The following is a 19,771-nucleotide window of genomic DNA, read 5'->3' as shown; positions in this document are numbered from 1 at the left end:
GTCATTTTGTCAGCGTTGTCCCATGAAAAGATATACTTAAATATCTGCAGAAATGCGAGGGGTGTACTCACTTTTGTGATACACTGTATGTAAAATGAATGATAACTGCCTGGGGTTTTGTTTTTAACCAAGAGTCTAGACTGTTTTACGTTCACATCTACAGAAATTCCGCGATTTAAGCATTTATTTGCAAGAATTCTCTACTTAAAAAGCTCTTTGTTTTGTGATGGCCGCCGTGTTGGATTTTGTATCTCTACACAATAGCGGAATTCAACCCAAATAAGTTGTGATTGTATATAGAAAAATGCAAATTTTGCTTTTGTTGAGTAAAATTATGATGATTCTGCATGCTTTCCTCAAATATTAGGTTTCTGATGTGAAAATCTAGAAATTCATTAGCTGTTGAAAACTTGCACTAAAAAAAAAAAAAAAAAAAAAAAAAAGTTGCTATTCTCAGCAAAAACGTATATGATGTTTAATATTGCTATTGATTCTGAATATATTGGCGATTTTCTGCATTATATGCATTTATATTTAAATGCATTTGGTGATTTTTGTGCATCTAGCATAAAATTTTGGAATTTTAGAGCAATAATAAGTTTTATTATTCTTATGATTAATCAGGATTTTATTAGGGAACGACCTTGAATTTTTTGATGTCGCTGCTCAGGGAGACTCATATATTGCTAAGGGAGGTGTCTGTTTTGGTTTTAGGTTGCTAGCGGCTTTGGTTTTGAAAACATTTGAATTTATAGTTTTTGAAAATAGGCCCCGAGCCCTGTGTCCTTCAACTGATAGTTAAGTCTATGGATGCACTGCTAGTCCTCCCAGTTTAAACAAATTGGACATCTATTGCTGTTAATGGCATGCAACGAGTTAAATACGGTACTATTAAAAAAAAAATACTTTAGAATGGTACTGGTTGCCATAACCAGAGTGTATTTCTGTTTTAATTTTGAAAAATAGAATAATTATTAATGATTAAAAAAAACAGAAAAAAAAAACAATAGAAATATTAACATTTATATTGGTATTAAAAAAGTAAATATCAACTTTTGATAAGCTGTCCACTTTAATAGTGAATTAAAATACTAATATTAGTGAGTACAATGTTATTAATAATCAACATTTTTGAATACCGTACTTGTCTATAAACTCTATGCTTGCAGCCTTATCGGAATGCAGTCCCTGAGCCCAGAGTCGGCTGTGCTAGGCTCCAGCTCATTAACAACTCTGATGAGGAAAAGCTCAGAGAAAATGGATGAAGATTGTCATCATCACCATTATCATCTTGACGACTATAATTGAATGCAATTCATGATTACAATGATTTATTTTGGGTCCATAAATGAATGTTGACTGTGTTGTTTTGTCAACATTTTCATTTGATTGTGTGGTAATAATGCAACAATCAGGATAAGAATACTGTAAAATGGTTGGGTGTTAATGTTCAGGAACATTCAAAGGTTAAAAATGAAGGAAAAAAATGAGACGACAGTGTAACATTTCCAAAGCAATTACGAAGAACACTGAATGCTATTGTGAGTGCTTCTTTCTACATTCTCTAATTTTGTCTCTGTCATTCACATTCTGTCTCTCTCTTGAAGCCCGTGAACCAACCTTCTTGCAAAAAGTGTTAGACCAGGGATGATGAAACACTCCCATCTCATGGTCTTCATGCACGAGTGAATTCTGTCAGACATATCCGCCCTACCGCTGCCTGTTATTGCCCAGCATCATCTACTATTCTGTTTGTCAGGCCCAGGCTTCTTTCTCATCTGTGGGCTGCGCTAGATGTTTATATGATCTGCAGCGCACTGGAGGAAAGATTTTGGTTCAAATCACAGGTTTTTCTGCTCGCCCTGCACTTGTTTGGGTATCTTTTGCGGAACTCTGTTGCATCTTTTGTCCACTGAAAACTTAACTTTTCCATAGTTATTCTGTGTTACTGACCGAAGAATCTGTTCTGGGTGGAGTTTATTCTCCATAGTTGAACGATTTACTATGTCAATACTACATGCACAACACAACTAACCATATCCTTTGTAAAAACATAACAGTGTAAAATAAATATTGCTGTCATGCTGGTTTCTTTTTAATTTCCTCGAGTTGTCAATATAACAAAAAAAAAAAAAAAAAAAGTAAGCACATATCTTTTTCAAGCTATGAGGCTCTCCATCAATGAACTACCGTAATTTTCGGACTATAAGACGCTGCTCTTTTCCTTAATTTTGAATCCTGCGGTTTATAGTCCAGTGCGGCTTATTTGTTTATTTATTTGGGTTAATAGGTAACACTTTATAATATAAATAATAATAATATAATTAAATATAACACTGAGAGCGGCGTCATAACACTGTCATAAGACCATCATAATTATGACATGACACTATAATGGGCATTACTGAATGCTTATGTTATTAAGGGTCATCCGGCAAATTATGTCACTAACTCCATTTATGTCCAGATTGCCTCTTTTACATCAATTCAAACGTGAGATAATTTTCCGAATAACACTAAATGAAGTCTGTTGTAAGCATTTAAAAAAGCTCATGACAGTGTCATGTCATAATTATGATTGTGTAATGACAGTCTTATGGCGCCACTGTCAAATAAAGTGTTGCCCAATACCATAACTAGCAATTAATGAAACAACTGGAACAGTAACTGAAGAAATAATTAGCCCAGAACATGAATTTCGATTGAATTTACATCTGTAGAGCTGCAATGCATGCTAGGAGGCATGTTGGAAAACAACAGTGTTGATAGCAGAGGTTGACTATTTCCCCCAAGGGAGCAGTGATGGCCAAAGGAAGCTTCTTGAAGCAATGAAGCTTTGCAGGCAATTGGTTCAAAGCTTCATGGTTGTTCATTTGGTCTAATGACAGTCGCATGATGCCGCTGTCAAATAAAGTATTACCGGTTAATATGTTTTGGTGTAAATATCCCATGATACAGTGACGACAGCTGCGGGTTATATTCCGGTGCGGCCTATCTATGAACAAAGGCCTTTTTCGTGCCAAATTTGGTGGGTGGCGGCTTATAGTCAGGTGTGCCTTATAGTGCGAAAATTACGGTAGTTTGTTTCATATATGGAACACACCAGATTGAAAGGTGCATCAGTGCATTAATCATCTGCATTTGTCATTTGTTCTTTTTCAGAATTATTATTACTGTTTGAATTTTAGAATTAATTTATCATGTGTCAATTTTTATTGATGTTCTACTGAAATGAATACATTTAAACTTAATACATTTAAACTACAATTGCTAATTAAACTACCTTCAATTACTACTTATTCACTACTATTAAAATGCTATTAATATAATATAATATTAAAATAATTTTATTGTAAATTGTTTTATTTGTGAACACATTTTCGATGTTCAGTGGTATTCAACACTGTTAACTGCAAAAATAATAATGATCTGACTACAGTGGGTAGACTGCTCTAACAGTCATTTGGCACAACCAGAATACAGACAGTACATATGGCATCGACTTCATGATATTATATATGTTATGAAGTCTATCCATAAGGTTCACTAGATCAGTGGCAGAACAAATGTGAACAGGTCCCGGGTGCGATGAGTACAAACAGGCTCTCTGAGGTGAACGTCCGGTGGATAAATATTCGTGGGCCCCTCCACATGTTCGCGGGCCCTTCAATTCAAACATCCAATGTGTGGGGTGGTGCAATTAGAACATTTTCTGTAGGTCCCTTCAAACAACCAGCCAAGCGTTGGGGGATTACAGATATCTTAACACTTAAAAGACGATATTACAGCTCCACGCATCATTTTACCTTTCTGTTTGACCCTCCCTTTGCTCAACCACGCACATTTATGCCCACAAACCAGATCCCCTAGTGCAGGGATCCCCAACCACTAAACAGGTACTGGTCCGTGGCGCATTTGCTACCAGGCCACAGAGAAATAATAAATAATTTTTTAATGACCGCAATCTGGCCTGTACCCCTTGACTAATCCGAGTAGAGATTTGTGTACGTTGCCGTCTATACTGCAAATTTATAACATGTTAATCAGATTTTTTTTTTCTTTTTCTTCTTTTCTAGTCAAATAATTTTCTCCATCTGGTTTTGACTGTTAAAGACTACTTTACGGATTAATGTGTCAAATTATTCTACTTACTTTAAGTAACATTACTATTTGTTCTTAGTAAGCCCAAACATCAAAAAGTACACAAGAAAGCCCGCAAACAGTTTGCTGAAGACATGTCAACAAAGCACATGGATTACTGGAACCATGTCCTATGGTCTGACGAGACGGACGGGCTTTCTTGTGTACCTTCTTCAGAAGAGGCTTCTTCCTGGGGTGACAGCCATGCACACCAATTTGATGTAGAGTGCGGCATATGGTCTGAGCACTAACAGGCTGACCACCCACCTCTTCAATCTCTGCAGCAATTCTGACAGCACTCCTGTAACGAGTCACATGACATTTTGGAGGGAAAATGACAAGCAGTACTCAATTTGGACATTTAGGGATGTACGTTTTTTCAAAGGGGTGTACTCACTTTTGTTGCCAGGGGTTTAATATATATTGGGATATTAATGGGTATATTTTGAGTTATTTTGAGGGGAAAATAAATTAACTCTATTATATAAGCTGCGACAGACTACTTTTCATTGTGTCAAAGTGTTATTTTGTCAGTGTTTACCCATGAAAAGATATACCTGTAGGCATGAACAGGCTTACTTTACAATTGACCAAGGCCAAACATATCTAATTTATTTAAACATCCGTATTATAGACAAATAGGTCTACATGACTGTTGTGACATATAAATAAAATTTGAATTTTTTTTCAGGTCATTCATTTTCAGACAGAAGGAGCACGGCAAAATGCCACGCTAAAATATAAGTAAAAATATCAAAATGGCTTACCTCTTCGGGGCAGGACTGTCGATCTGTAGTACCATGGCCCCCAACAAAATGTTTACTGCATATGAAGTTGACCTTGCTGGCGTTAAACTGGTCTTTTGGACGTCTGCGCAAGTTAATCCATTGTTCATATTTTTTCCCGATGAGTTTTTGCCTTCGGAAAACGTATGAAGAAAACATCCTTCATATGTGGACAGTCGTAATGTCTAGAGTTGTTTCTCCAAGTTCCATAGCAGTGTTTACTCTTTTTTTGAAAGATTACCGGCAGAAAACAAGCAGGACTAGCATTGGTTGTATGCGAGTGCGCTTCTATGTTGACCCCCTTCCGGTTTACGATGGTGATGTCGTAGCCTTGCGGTCTAAAAATAGCTTTCGTTCGGTACGATATTGAACCGGCAACTGGAGTCCTGGCTAGGGAGGGTGTTTAGCTGAGCGCATGCACACATGGACACAACACATTAGACACACGCTGGTAGAACTCCGTGCTGTCCGTGGAATGAATAAATAATAAATATCGGTGGAAACAGATGACGCTACGGAAGGAACCTGACCTTCTAGCCGGATCGCCGGAATCACGCCAGCAGAACAGCTGGACCCACGCTGGCGCAGATCCAACGGTCCAGGCCGGGGGGACCCCGGCAATCCAGCCAGAAGGGCAAACGCCGCGTGTTCACCTTAGTCTTAACCCTTTGTACTGACTCGATCTTGAGAGTTTTAAAGAAGGCTCATCAAAAACAAGTTGGCCATTTATTCAGGTCGATAGAGATCAAAACGGCAAGGTGAAACAGAAACTTAGGCAAGTAGGCAAACTCATTCCAAGGTCACCATATCAGAAGTTCCCGAGAAAAATGACAACGCTTAGTTAAACATTCAGTCTTTTGAAGGCTCTTGCGGGGCGGGCCATGGGCAGGAAGATGGGTGTGTTTGGGATTATTGTCTGTTTGTGGATTGGACAGGAGGATTCGAGAGTTACTGTTGTCCGAGCAACGAGGATGTGGATTTTGCCACCTCAGCGTCAACGGGGCCCTTGGAGTCTTGTCATTTGTGTTATCAGTTGGATATCGGGTGTTCTCCTGTGTTCCTCGTGTTAGGACAGACCGTCCTGCCCTTTGTCGTGGACAGTCCGGGAGAACTGGTTGTGAGACTTGGTGGTGCAGACGTGGGCTTGTCAGCGCTTGCTCAGTTAGTTGTATGACGCACGCGCTGGGCTTCCGTGATAAGAAGACGTTGTTTATCTCTTATGCCCTATATTCTACTTGTTTTTTTAAACTATGGTATAAGTGCTATTTATTTCATATTGGGTGTGTTAGACTAATACAAACAGTCATACAGTAAATACGAGAAACGATACTATTCCCTGATTGATTAAGTGTGTTAGAGTAATGCAAACAGTTAGACGGTGCCTACGAGAAAAGGTACTCCTTCACTACACAAGCATTTTATTATGCTTGTTGTTATGTTATGCTTGTGAATGTAATCTGACGTTAGTAGATTGTTTTTCTCTTGGAAATGCCTGTGATTTTTTTTAGCACAGGGTTTTGTGGCAGATGTTTTACAGGGGTTGGACATTTTCCCCGAACACCGGTCATTGGTGCAAAAAAGGTTGGGGACCACTGTCTTAGAGCCCTGGGCCCAGGTGCCACCCCACCCTGTAAGCGCCGCTCCTGAACTAGATTGTAAAACACACTGTCAAATTTTGGCAAAATAGGCTATTTTAAGTACGTCTAAGAGTAAAAAAACCCAAAACAAAACAAAAAAAAAAACTTATGTTAAGTGAAGTGTTTTTGTATGTTTTAAAAAACAGGGATCCTATTTTTCAAAAAGATGATACAGAAAAAGTGAGGTCATTTTTCGATTCGGCACCACGAAATTAGTTAAAAATACAGGTGTCAGACCTAAAGCAATGAAAATTGTGTTGTCTAGTGTTATGAATGCTAGGTTCCAACTAAATTGTCAATTACAGTCGGTATGAGCGGTTATTTTTAAGCCCGAAGCTCCTGTGATGTCTAGTCCAGGGTACCACGACGCGCATCCAGATTCACAGTAGCTAGAAGTCAGAAAAGAGAACCACTACACCATCACTGACTTATGTGTATTAATTGAAAAGTTCCACCTTGAAACACAAATAATTGTCCAGCTTTCATTGCAGCAGGGTCACTTTGCCTACTGCAGGAAGCCCAATTGAAAACAGCAAGCGCTCATTAAAATGCAATTAAAGAGCAGTAGTCCTTCATTAAGTTCATCTGGCATGATCCTTAATCTTTTTTTAGACATGCTGTCAATGTTAATTTCTAAAATGATGGGGTTTTGATTTTCAAACGGTGAGGCCTGTGATCTACCGCCATGCAGAGTGTTACAGAACATATTACAGGTATACATGGTATAAATGTTCGTGTTGTCTCATTCTAAAGCATGAGAAAACAGCAGTAATTTTCAAATTAAAAAAATTGAAGAGTTACTCTAAATCTACTCCATCAAGTGCACGGTCCTAAACTAAACCTGCTGTATGACAAAAAAAAAGAAAACAAAAAAAAACCTAAATGTGTGCTGAGTATGCCCACTCAAATAAAAAAGTTACTGTACAATAGAAATGGACTTGATTTGGTGTGGGATAAAAAAATTTAATAAACAAAAATATTTATTTAACTTTTATTGATAGGCAAAGAAGAACAGATCATCATTATAAATGCACATCTAGCTGCAGACCGGATTTAATCAACAACAATGTAGCTTACGACCCCACCCCAAAAAATAAATAAATGATTGCCTGTAGGTGACAGGAAGCCTCCTATTGGCCTGACAGGTGGGGTGCAATTCTAAAACAGTTTTGCCGGTGTGTAGGCACTAAGCCTTCACTCTGTAGGTCACTAATACACTAAGGAACAGTCCCACAGTTCTAATAAATTACAAATCTGATTTAGAAATACTGATAAAAATACTGATTTAAAAATGTAATCTAGTGTGCAAATAATTAATAAATCATATTTCATGTCACTGTACTATAATCAATTTATTTTCATTAATTAAAGCAGCACTAGGTAACTTTTCAGTTTTGGTCGATTTTAGCGATCCAGGATCACAAAAGGTTTTTTTTTTTTTTTTGCCTTAAGGAAGACTGCGTTTTCCATGAGGACTACCGCACAGTGTTGTAAAATCCTGATCTTCTTCTAATCTTCTTCTGCAGATGGATTAGATGAGATGGACTGTAGATGGACTCCAACTACAGTTCCGGATCCGGTCTGGGTGCACGTGTTTTTTTCACTGTTAGTTATTGATGCCACGATTGTGACCACTTTAGCTGGTGGTGGTGATTTAGCTAGCAATTATTAATGTCATCACCAGAGACACAAATTTCATCCGAGAATTCCAGATTCCAAGATTTTCCAGTTGCTGGCACAGACTATGTATACCTATGAACATGACATAAGTAGGAAAATAGACGGTAAATGGAACACTCGGCTCAGGAGGGGCGGGCTGAAGACTCAGATGGTGTAATGGTAATGGTGTTACACTTATATAGCGCTTTTCCACCTTTCAATGCCCCATCAAGTTTGTAAACAAGAATCAGGCCTTTCTCTCCGTATGTGGAACCTCTGATATCGTGAGGCTACATCTGCAATATAATCCAAAGGGAAAACACATAAACAGTAAACAAGTCCTGACACAAAATATGCATATCATGAATCAAATTCCATATGACACTTAACTTTTATGTTGCATTTTAGAAAATGAGCTTATTGTTTGTGTAATGGTATACGAAAACAATGGCTTTGGCTCAGCTGGTAGAGTGAGTGAAGCGGTTTAAAGCAAGTACCTAATGCTGATTGCCCACTGTTGAAGTCTCCTTGGACAAGACACTCAACCCTCTATTACTCTCAAGTAAAAATGAGAGTAGCACCAGCACTCAAGTAAAAGTGTTTACTTTATGTTTGAATAACATGTCTTTCATTGTAACATTTTCTCATTTTTAGAGCAAACCTGCTTTAGTCCAAACCTGTTTAAATGCAGGATTCTAAAACCCCCTGCCTGTTTTTTCAGTAAAAGCCAAAATGAGCCCAAATTTCAGATGTCTAATCCGAACAAAACGACTGGAAGTACCCCGTCTGCCATTACTGAGGCATGCCGCCCGCATCACACAACCAACAGCAGCTAATGATACTATTTATATTATATAAACACCCCAGTAATGGTGGCCACCTGCTAGAGGACGACTTACACAAATCTCTGCTCAGATTAGTCTAATGTTGTTCTTTCTTCATCAGGCTGTAAGGCAATGCTGCTGTGTGCTTGCAAGTAGTGGGCAGGAGTAGAAGTGCAGCCACTGAATTGTTTATTTCCACCAAAAACACACGTGTGAGGATCGATGCAGACGGATTTTGAATCTATAAGAGGATTGCATGATGTAATATCACGATATATCTCTGAATTGATTTTTTTTTAAACACCTCAAGGAGTAAACTAACCATAGCTTGTCAATCTAGCAGCCTCATTTTATTTGGATATTAGAATAGTTAACAACAATAGTTGGGGTCAGAACTGGTTTGCAATTACCACCCTTCCCACAAGCCTTGGTCCAGCAGTATATGAGTCCATTTGCTCAAGGGCGTAGGTTTAGTGTCAACATTGGTAGGGACGATTTAACAGCACAACCTGCATGTACGCTTTTTGCTTAGGACAGGACATTCATAATGATCAATGCAAAATAAATCTGTATTGAATTATACCAACTTTAATGTGTACTGGTTCAGCCGACAAATCAAACCTTTGTTTTCAAAAACTACAAAAGAAACATCTGAAAACTTCCAGAAAAAATGTCCGGATTTTAACTCATTTGCTCCCAAAAACGTATAAATATTCTATTCTATTTTTAATTGTTTCAGTGACCCAAAGACACATTTATACGTCTTTTACGTTTTTTTCACAAGAGACATCTTTAGGTTCTGATGCAAATTAGCTCCAAAGCACAATGCTGAAATTCCCTTTTAAAGCAATAAAACTGGCCACTGGAAGGCAGTAGCAGTTTTGGTAAGACCCGCAACCCGATTCAATGGAACGAACGGCCAGGCCCCACGGCCGTGCCGCCGGCGGAAGAAGACCGTATGGACGTCCAGGACGCCAGGCGCGGGAAGTCCGAGCAGGTCGACGGAGAGGACGTCCGGGACGCCAGACGACGAACAACCAAGTGCGACAACCAGGAGGACGTCCAGGACGCCAGGCAGCGGACGACCAAGCAGAACAACCGGGAGGACGCCCGGGATGCCAGGCGTTGGACGACCAAGCAGAACGACCAGGACCACCAGAGCAGCGGACGATGCCGTTGAGTCCGTGCTGCTCACTGAGAAGAGCCCGCGCTGCTGTGCTCAGCCGCCTGCATCCCCTGCACCCTCCGGTGTCCCGCGACTCAGCTGGAAACGTGCACGGCCAAACCAGTTCCCTCCCAGGAACACAACATGCCCCACACAAGTTTCCCAGGAGAACAGTGGTCACCACAAAAGAAAGACTCAAAAAAATCCATCTTGATGAGACACTACAGGCGGTGACGAGGGAAAAGCCCACCACATCCGCCGAGACAGCCGCAGCGGCCACAACAGCGCCATCTCTAAGCCCAACAGTCCAGCCATTTGCAAATAAATTGTTAACTTTGCTATCAAAAGCTGTATTTGTCTTGTTGTTTATGTTATTTTGTAGAAGGAAAACATTATTCAGATGTTTGAGATGTCACAAAAGCAAAAAATAGCTGTGTTAAAGTTAAAGTTATGTTTGAAATGTATGCTTTTACAAAAAGCTCAATTTCTCTGTTTTTTTTTCATCAGAAATTGGAAAATTGCTCAAACCAAGCTATTTTCTAATGCTGATTTCTAAAGAATGGAAAAAGATATGAACTAACTTTTTTTTCTGCTGAAAGAAGAGAGTCTAATATTTCTTTTGGTGGGTTCTATGTTTATATAGCAATAGAACAGAATTTTCTGTGGGCCTTGCAAAATCAGTCAAAATCCAATAAAACGGCCGGGAGTGAAGGGGGTTGCATCGGTGAAAATGGCTGGGAGTGAATTAGTTAAGAGCAAATTTAAATAGCATAACTTATATTAACATACAAAATAAATACAAGCTTGTTAATCATCTCTTAACGATCCAGGAATTAATAAAAAAAAAAACAACAACATTTTTCTTAAGACCACTCAACATTGTCTAAATAAAGAAATTAAAAATAACTGAAAAATAATCTTTGTCAGGCAATAAGAAAAAAAATTAAAAAAAATAAAATTGAGCTGTGCTACAAACACTACTGCTTTTGTCCAAAAGCACAGCCAAACTCAACAAAAAATGAAAGCTCTTGTGGGCTGCTTTAAGACCACACAAATAAAATAAAAAGAAAAGTTGGGGAGAAGGGGGTGGACCTCGGTCCACTACATTTCTCACAGTTAATTTAACGCTAACAGTAGAAAACACGTAAAGGAGGACCCTTTTCTCTAAGCAGCTTCCTACTCGAGTTTTGCAGGTTAGCAAGTTCAAACGTTTTAATGTTATGCTAACTCTGATGCAGGTCAGACTTTCAGAAGCAAAATTAGTGGTGTGTTTCCCATTTCCACAACATTGAGGTCTTTTTTTTTTTTTTTTTTTACATTTCTTACAGTGGCTGCTACTGGCTGGGAAAAAAAACACACTTCTAATATCCCTGCTATCTAATGTGTGTGTGTGTGTGTGTTTGTTGTAAGTCATGAGCCAATCAAATAAGCATTTCAGAGGGGAAAAAATGGACCGGCACATTCAGCAAGTGAAAAGAGGTACATGCAAGTGAAAAGAGGTACATGTAAGTCTAAATATAATGAAAATAATTCACTTAATAATGGTGGGGTCAGTTACAACAATTAAAACATATGGCATGACAATCTAAATGACTTATAACTGAAGTCATTATACTATGCAAATAAGGTTGCTTAAAAGTTGGTGGGGACAATTTCAGCATCCGGAAAAGTTGGTAGTGTTTTGTCCCTACCCTCCCTATGTAAACCTACGCCCTTGCATTTGCTCACCTGCATGAGAGAAAGTCTCCAACAGGCTTATTTCAGCAGACAAGAAATAGGATGTGTAAAGGATGCTTGAATTATTTTTATTTATTTTTTAATTGGGAAAAAAATCAGATTTTTGTTGGTTTCTCATAACTAATCTCATTCTCAACAATGAACGTATAAGTTTGGCAATAAGTCATGACCTAAAACTTGAACCAATACTTCCTTTCAATTTTAACTCGTGTATATAGTATATGGCATAGTATCCCTGTACATATGTGCATATGGAGTAATTTAATGTGAGGTGACAACAGTTAAGAATTTTTTTTTTTTTTAAAGAGAAAAGACAAATCAGCTTGCTCTTTTAATAGTCATGAAAACAGTGGCTTTTAATGTAAACACTACATTCTATTGTTTTTCCATCACAGACATCCCACATGAAATAAAACCCATTCACTTAAGAGGGAGGGTGAGAGAGATAAAGCTGCACAGAAAAACAAAACAAAACACAGATTTTAAAACAATGTACCGTAAAAATATGGAAGTATCAAGAGAATGGCAGAAAAAACAAACAAAATCACATATATTATGACATCATATACATATGCTTTCTTTCACAAATTAAATCAAGACGACAAGAAAGGGCTACAGTTTCCTTAAATTGATGAGGGCTAATGAAGATATGACATTTTGATACTTACGTATTGTGTGAGTGTAAGAAAGTGTGTACGTGTGTGTGATGTGAGGACTGTGCTTTTCATTGTAGACCTGAAAGGTGTTTGTCAAACTTATTAGTAACAGAAGCGGAAAAACATGGTTTTATACAGCGATGATGTGTGAACATGCAGCCTCACTAACAAGCGGACGCAGCAAGAAATGTGCTCTCCCTCCCCAAAAACAATTTTATTTTTCTGAAATAATAAAAATAAATATTGTCATTATAGAATTATATCGGTCTGAGTCAGGCTTAAGTGAGGAAACGCGACCTAATGCAGGGAAACAGGCAAAAAATTAACAAGAAGAGAGGCAAAGCATTACAACATATTTTCTTTTGAGAGCACTGCGGCTCCAAATTGGCTTGCTGTCTATCAGGAACCAATTGCAAAACATATCTTATTTTACAAAAAAGGAGATTATAATAGAGAAGTGGAAAAATTTGTGTAGCTACAAACCAAAAATGTGTAGAATATTACAGGATCGTAATGTAATACTCTTGTTTATTTTTGTGGTTCAAATTATTGTTAAAGGTGTGTTTTATTTTTATTCAATTATGCTAAAAAAAATTCAGTGATGTTACTGCAAGAATTCTAAAAGGTATGCTTGTGACTTTCCAACGGTGTCCTACATTGCCATTCAACTTTCCAAACTTTAATTGTCTGACTCGATTATACAGCAGTTGGTCACATCCAAAACGAGACCACCACTTTCATTCTCAGGGCAGTAACAAGATCACCACTGGACTTTTCTGATTGTCTTTGGTTACCTTCACACTTCAGGCTAGTTCCAATTCCTATTTCCATAGGCGACAGATATCACTTTTTTATTATTATTATTTTTTTGCAACAGCATGAACAGTCCAATTCCGCTTTTTCTCCAAATACAACCTGGGTACATTTGGATGGGGCTAAAAATTGGATGACTATCCAAGACCCCTGAATTATGAACGCATATCCACATGAATACGCCCCTTATCATCAACAAGTGCAAAACAAAACAACAGACGCGAATCAGCAATGGCAAATGACTGCGCACAACATACCTTTTCCTTATTGATACCAAACGTGAAACTATCAAGTTTTAAAAAAAATGTTCGCTTCGGAAGCATAAAACGCTAAAACGTTGCCGCAAACGCGGCACGACACGGGACAACATGTTACAGTGGGCACCGAGTGTGAGGTCATGGATGTCTTCAAATCACGCTGCAAGTTGCATATGTTTTTGCAATATGAAAAGCAATACCCCCCCCCCCCCCCCCCCACACACACACACACAAAAAAGTGAATCAGGCATCACGCCTGGCGGTGTGAACCTGACCTCAGAAGGTGTTATCCCTCATCCAAACAGGCTTCATCAGTTCATGTCCATACAATGGACCTATCACAAAACCACGCCCCCGAATCACAAAAGCCATACCACACCTAGCCATAGAGTTGCATAAGAATACTGTGTGGTCGTGACTTTTAAAACATCTTTTTTTCTAACTTTAAAATAGCAATAACCTGATGGTTTGATGCTGGGTACGTGTAATTCCGACGCCAGGTACCCTGAAAGACTGGGGGGACGATTTTTTGGGGGGGGCCTTTTTCAAACCCTAAAAGAAGCCTCGGCGAATACACGCTATGGATAAGGGTCTGTCGTCGATCACATAAACAACTGACGCCAAGACAGTCACCCAAAGACACTTACAGTGCTGCTCGAAAGTTTGTGAACCCCACAGCGATGGTCAGATTTTTTGTAAAAAAAACTAAAATAACCTTATTAAATGTTAAGTTATACCCAAATCCACAATACTGACATTCCAAATAATGGACTGAAACAAAAGAAATAGTTATATTGTCATTCTTTATTTAACAAAAGTGGTTGATTTAAGAAAAACTCAGATATCATGTGTGCAAAAGTATGTGAACCCCTTCAGTTAATAGGATATTGCGCCTCCTTTTGCAGAGATTACCTCAACCAAACGGTTTCTGTAGTGACTAATCAGCCTCTCACATCTACTTTGGGGGATTTTTGCCCATTCTTCCTTGCAGAACGCAGTCAGTTGAGAGAGGTTTGATGGGCGTCTGGCATGAACTGCTCGCTTCAGGTCCCGCCACAGCATTTCAATGGGATTTAGGTCAGGACTTTGACTGGGCCAGTCCAGAACACGAATCTTCTTCTTTTTCAGCCATTCCTTGGTTGTATTGCTGGAATGCTTTGGATCATTATCATGTTGCATGATCCACCTTCTGCCAAGCTTTAACTTCAAAACAGATGGCGTCAGGTTATGTTCTAGGATTTGACAATATTCCTCAGAATTCATGATTCCCTGGACTATGTGGATTTGTCCAGGTCCTGAGGATGAAAAGCAAGCCCAGATCTTGACATTCCCACCTCCATGCTTCACTGTTGGGAGAAGGTTCTTTTGGTGGTATGCAGTGTTGACTTTTCGCCAGACATGGCGGTTTTGGTTGTGACCAAACAGTTCAATTTTGCACCTACATCAGTTGATGAAAACTCTTTTTAATTTAGTCTCGACAACACAACTGTTAAAAAAACACAAAAAAAAACTACTGAATTGATTGATTAGGAAATCAGGTTGAAATAATAGAAAATTCCAAAATGTTGAGGGGGTTCACAAACTTTTGAGCAGCACTGTATGCTTGCTCAAAGGGAAGTTAATAATCAATTTGTAAAAAAAAAAAAAAAAAAAAAACCCAAAATGATAGTATGTAGTAAAAACATAGACTGAATTATTAACGTCAGTTTGCTAAGATATGACTGCCTATTTGTTTACTAGCCTATCACTACACAAATAAAACAAAATATAACTAATATAAACCGTCAAGACCTCAGCACTGAAAGTCCAAAGTAAACACCACAAATGTTTTATATATATTAAAAAAAAAAAAGATGCACTTACGTTTAGTCGCGGATGCACACGAAGGAAAGCATTTGGCCGCGGTCAACCCGAATGCACGCCGCTCTCTCAAAGTTGAACATTTATTTACGTTATATTCCTGTTTCACATGTATGTGTATGATGTAAGTCGTTTTTTCTTAGCACCTCTGGATAATATTGAGAATCCAAGTGAATGTAAAAGACTGCTCATTTATCGCCACAAAAGCTTCGGGAGCCAAATCTGACAGAAGACATGACATAACGTTACTAAGTAGCTAACGCTATAAACGTTGTGGGGTTTCTCGTTTTAAGTTGTGAGTGGTACCATTTTGTCTCGATTATAATAATGGTCTCCTTTCTGTTTAAAACCATGGCTATACCGCTCCAATGCATACTACAACACTCTGTCTGCTTCGAGACGATACAAAAAAAAAAAAAAAAAAAATTGGTTTATTGCCAGCTGTGGTAGTGCAAATTTAGAAATTTGAACTCCCGCCATGATCGATAAATCGTTCGTTCACTCAATCACTGTCACTAAGAGAATTTGAGCTTGGGGTTGAGTTTTACAAAGGGGCAGGGCTTTGCGATAGGTCCATTATCCCCTTAAATTAGAAACAAACATCAAATGTCTCTTGGAATGCAAAATGAGTCGTAGAGATGCATTGAAGCAACGCCCCTGTCCTCCAAGAACAATAATTTAAATGGAATCACTTGTTAACATTCTTGAAAATAAGATACAGTTGTATGAAAAAGTATCTGAACCTTTTGGAATTTCTCACATTTCTGCATAAAATCACAATCAAATGTGATCTGATCTTTGTCAAAATTACACGGATGAAAATACAGTGTCTGCTTTAACTAAAACCACCCAAACATTTACAGGATAGCATGCAAACAAAGACAGAATGGGGGAAATTAAGTAAGTGAACCCTCTGCCTGAGGAGACTTAAAAAGCAATTGAAACCAAATTTTACCTAACATTTTAAGCCAGGTGTGTGGCTGCCTTGCCCACTATAAAACACACACTGGGTAAGAATTGCCTTAAAGAGAAGCATTGTCTGATGTGCATCATGGCTCGGTCAAAAGAGCTGTCTGAAGATCTGCGATCAAGGATTGTTGATTTGTATAAAGCTAGGTAAGGAAACAAAACCATCTCTAATAGTCTGGATGTTCATCAATCGACAGTCACAGATGTTGTCTACAAATGGAGAAAGTTTGGCACTGTTGCTTCCCTCCCAAGGATTGGCCGTCCATCAAAGATGACGCCAAGAATTCAGCGGAGAACACTCAGAGAGGTAAAAAAGAACCCTAGAGTGTCTGCTAAAGACTTATAGAAATCACTGGCATAGTCCAATATCTCTGTATACACATCAACTATATGTAAAACAATGGCCAAGAATGGTGTTCATGGGAGGCTCCAATTTAATTTAATGTTCGCAAAAAGGCACTTGGACACTACACAGATATTTTGGAAAAATATTTTGCGGAATGATGAAACCAAAGTTGAATTGTTTGGGAGTAACACACAACGTCATGTTTGGAGGAAAAATGGAACAGCTCACCAACATCAACACCTCATCCCCACTGTGAAGCATGGTGGAGGGAGCATCATGATATGTCATGATTCATCATGATGCTGCAACAAGACAATGATCCAAAACACAGAAGTAAATCAACTTCAGAATGGTTTCAGAAGAAAAAATTACACGTTCTATAGTGGCCAAGTCAAAGTCCAGACTTGGAACCCATTGAGATGCTGTGGCATGACCTAAAGACAGCGATTCATGCCAGACATCCCAGGAATCTGACTGAACTACAGCAGTTTTGTAGAGAAAAATGGGCCAAGATTAGTCCTGATCGATGTGCCAGACTGATCTGCAGCTATAGGAAGCGTCTGGTTTTTGCTGCCAAAATTGGGGGGGGGGGGTACAAAATATTCAATGTGATGGTTCACTTATTTTTCTCCCTTCTGTTATTGTTTGCATACTATCCTCATTAAAATATGAAAACCTATTAATGTTTGGGTGGTTTTAGTCAAAGCAGACACCGTTTTTTCATCTGTGTAATTTTGACAAAGATCAGATCACATTTAATATTGATTTTATGCAGAAATGTGAGAAATTCCACAATGTTCAGATACTTTTTCATACCATTGTTTCTTAAGGCCAAAAGGAGCTTTTTATTTGACATTTTTGCCCCCCTCTCACCACTGCCTCTAAATCCGAGACAATGAGAACAGTCCAGTTGCAATCCATAAAACGCCTTGACTGTGAAATGACCTGGATGAATGAGAATTCTCACATCTGTCTCTCTTTCAATTAGTGCTTTCTTTTTGCGGTTGTATTTTTTTGTTTAAAAAACATTTTTTCAAAGTGCTTTTTTGTTTTTCCATTTTTAATGACTTTTTAAAAAATATCTATGTAGATCGTTTTTTTTTCTTCCAGTTTTGGAGTAACTGGCAACTTTATACAAAGGCTGTAGTACTATCATGCTATAGATATTGGGATTTTAAAAGGAGGAAGAAGGGAGAAAGGGCTTCGGACCCTTTATGGCAACTTCACCCTCTTGCCCCACCTCCAGTAATAGCCGTATGCCAGGGTGCCATGCATGGATGGAGGTGAGAGACATAAAAGGCTTGACGGTGTCTACTGTAAATGTAAAGTACAGAAAGGGGGACTGATAGATACAGCATGTCTAAGACAGGATGTGATCAATAAATAAATAAATTAATCGACCATTTTCAAACCAAGACCGACCTTCCTAACACCGAGACTATTAGTAGAGGTTATAATAGTGAGAAAGGTAGTTATAACGCACCCTCGCTTCTAAAGGCATTGCTATCTACATTACAGTACCTGCATGTGTCACCTGGCACTGCTTTCCGTTGGCTGTCAGGCTAAAAAGCCAATTGAGGAAACAAGATATCTCACTTCCTGTCCATGTCAGTACTTTGTATTTCATTGAACAGTAAAGCCATACAATTTGAAAAAGAAATGTGCAACTAAGGTCGCCAAAGTGTCTCTGCTAATGTAAACAAAAGACAAATGGTAAAATAATCTGCGTTTGACACTTTCAGGAGGTCTTGATTGTATTTCAAAGGTTATGATCGGCCGACCTGTTTCAGATTTTTTCTTTTTTTAAGCGACAGACATTTTCACATATTTATTTAAAATCATTCCTACATAAACACTACTGTTGCAAAAAAAAAAAAAAAAAAAACATACAACAAATGTGTCTGGTGAGACAAAATGTGGATACAAATCTGTGTACAGGCTGATGTAATAAATATAGATATAATCAACACAAAAATAAAACAATCCATATCCAATGTAATAAACAAACAAACAAACAAAAGAAAAAACGATATTTTGTTAGCAACAAAAGACACGACTGGAAAAGGAAATAGATTAGAACACAGACTTTCATCAACTTTGTTCGAGAAGTTTTCAAGGCTGCAGAGTGTCGTGTTTCCTTTTAAAACACGTTTGTCTGTTTGGCAGCAGGCCAGAGAACATCAGGGGGAAAAGCCAGAGCAAGAAACAAGAACTAAAAACAATATATATATATATATTTATATATATATATATATATATATACGTATGCCTAGTATTTTAAAGTTATCGTCAATAATATGTACCTAGTTGCATTTTTCTTTTCTTCTTTTTTTTTTTTTTTTTTTTTTCTGAATAATCAGCATCGTTACCATCATCATTTCCACAGCAGTGTCAGAGGAAGAGAAATGAGGAGAAGGGCGAGGTGCAAGAGAAAAGGAAGGAGAAAGGGAGGAGAGGGTGGTTGAGGGTGTTACATGGGGTCTGCTTAGTACAAGCCACATCCTCGGAGGTTGTTGGCGATAATGATATCGGTCACGGCATCAAACACCACCTGGATGTTCCCTGTATCTGTTGCGCAGGTCATATGACAGTAGATTTCTTTATTTGGGGAGCGATTTTTGCTCTCAAACTGTGCTTGGATGTAAGCTGCTGCATCTTCATAGGTGTTTGGTCCTGCGAGAAGACAACAAAGGCAGACGGAGATCAGACATTATGATCCTTAATTTTAGCTGTTCCATGTATGAAAGAGGGAGTTTGCAGTTTTTAAATAACACAATTCAGTAATAGGCTATGAAATGGTGACCATGTCAAAAAACGAAAACGACTAAACTGATGTAATTTAAACTAAATGAATTTGGCGCTCAGAATTGGCTGTTTTTGACCATTTCATAGTTATTCCACCTAAAACAATGCATGAGGGAAC

The 19,771-nt window shown here is 38.3% G+C and overlaps 1 protein-coding gene across 1 annotated transcript in view; it reads right to left on the bottom strand.

Moving 5' to 3' along the window:
- Positions 1 to 13,882: 13,882 nt before the first annotated feature.
- Positions 13,883 to 19,771, bottom strand: part of LOC130915650 (guanine nucleotide-binding protein G(o) subunit alpha) — a 191,899-nt gene continuing 186,010 nt past the window's right edge. Inside the window, exon 8 of the mRNA XM_057835613.1 lies at positions 13,883 to 19,521. Coding sequence (XP_057691596.1) covers positions 19,334 to 19,521 — 188 coding nt within the window. The 3' untranslated portion in view covers positions 13,883 to 19,333. The remainder of the gene's footprint in view (positions 19,522 to 19,771) is intronic.

This window comes from Corythoichthys intestinalis, chromosome 5, assembly GCF_030265065.1.
Source record: "Corythoichthys intestinalis isolate RoL2023-P3 chromosome 5, ASM3026506v1, whole genome shotgun sequence".
NCBI lineage: Eukaryota > Metazoa > Chordata > Actinopteri > Syngnathiformes > Syngnathidae > Corythoichthys > Corythoichthys intestinalis.
The sequence above is the reverse complement of the archived record's forward strand: the minus strand, read 5'-3'. Positions and strand labels throughout refer to the sequence as shown.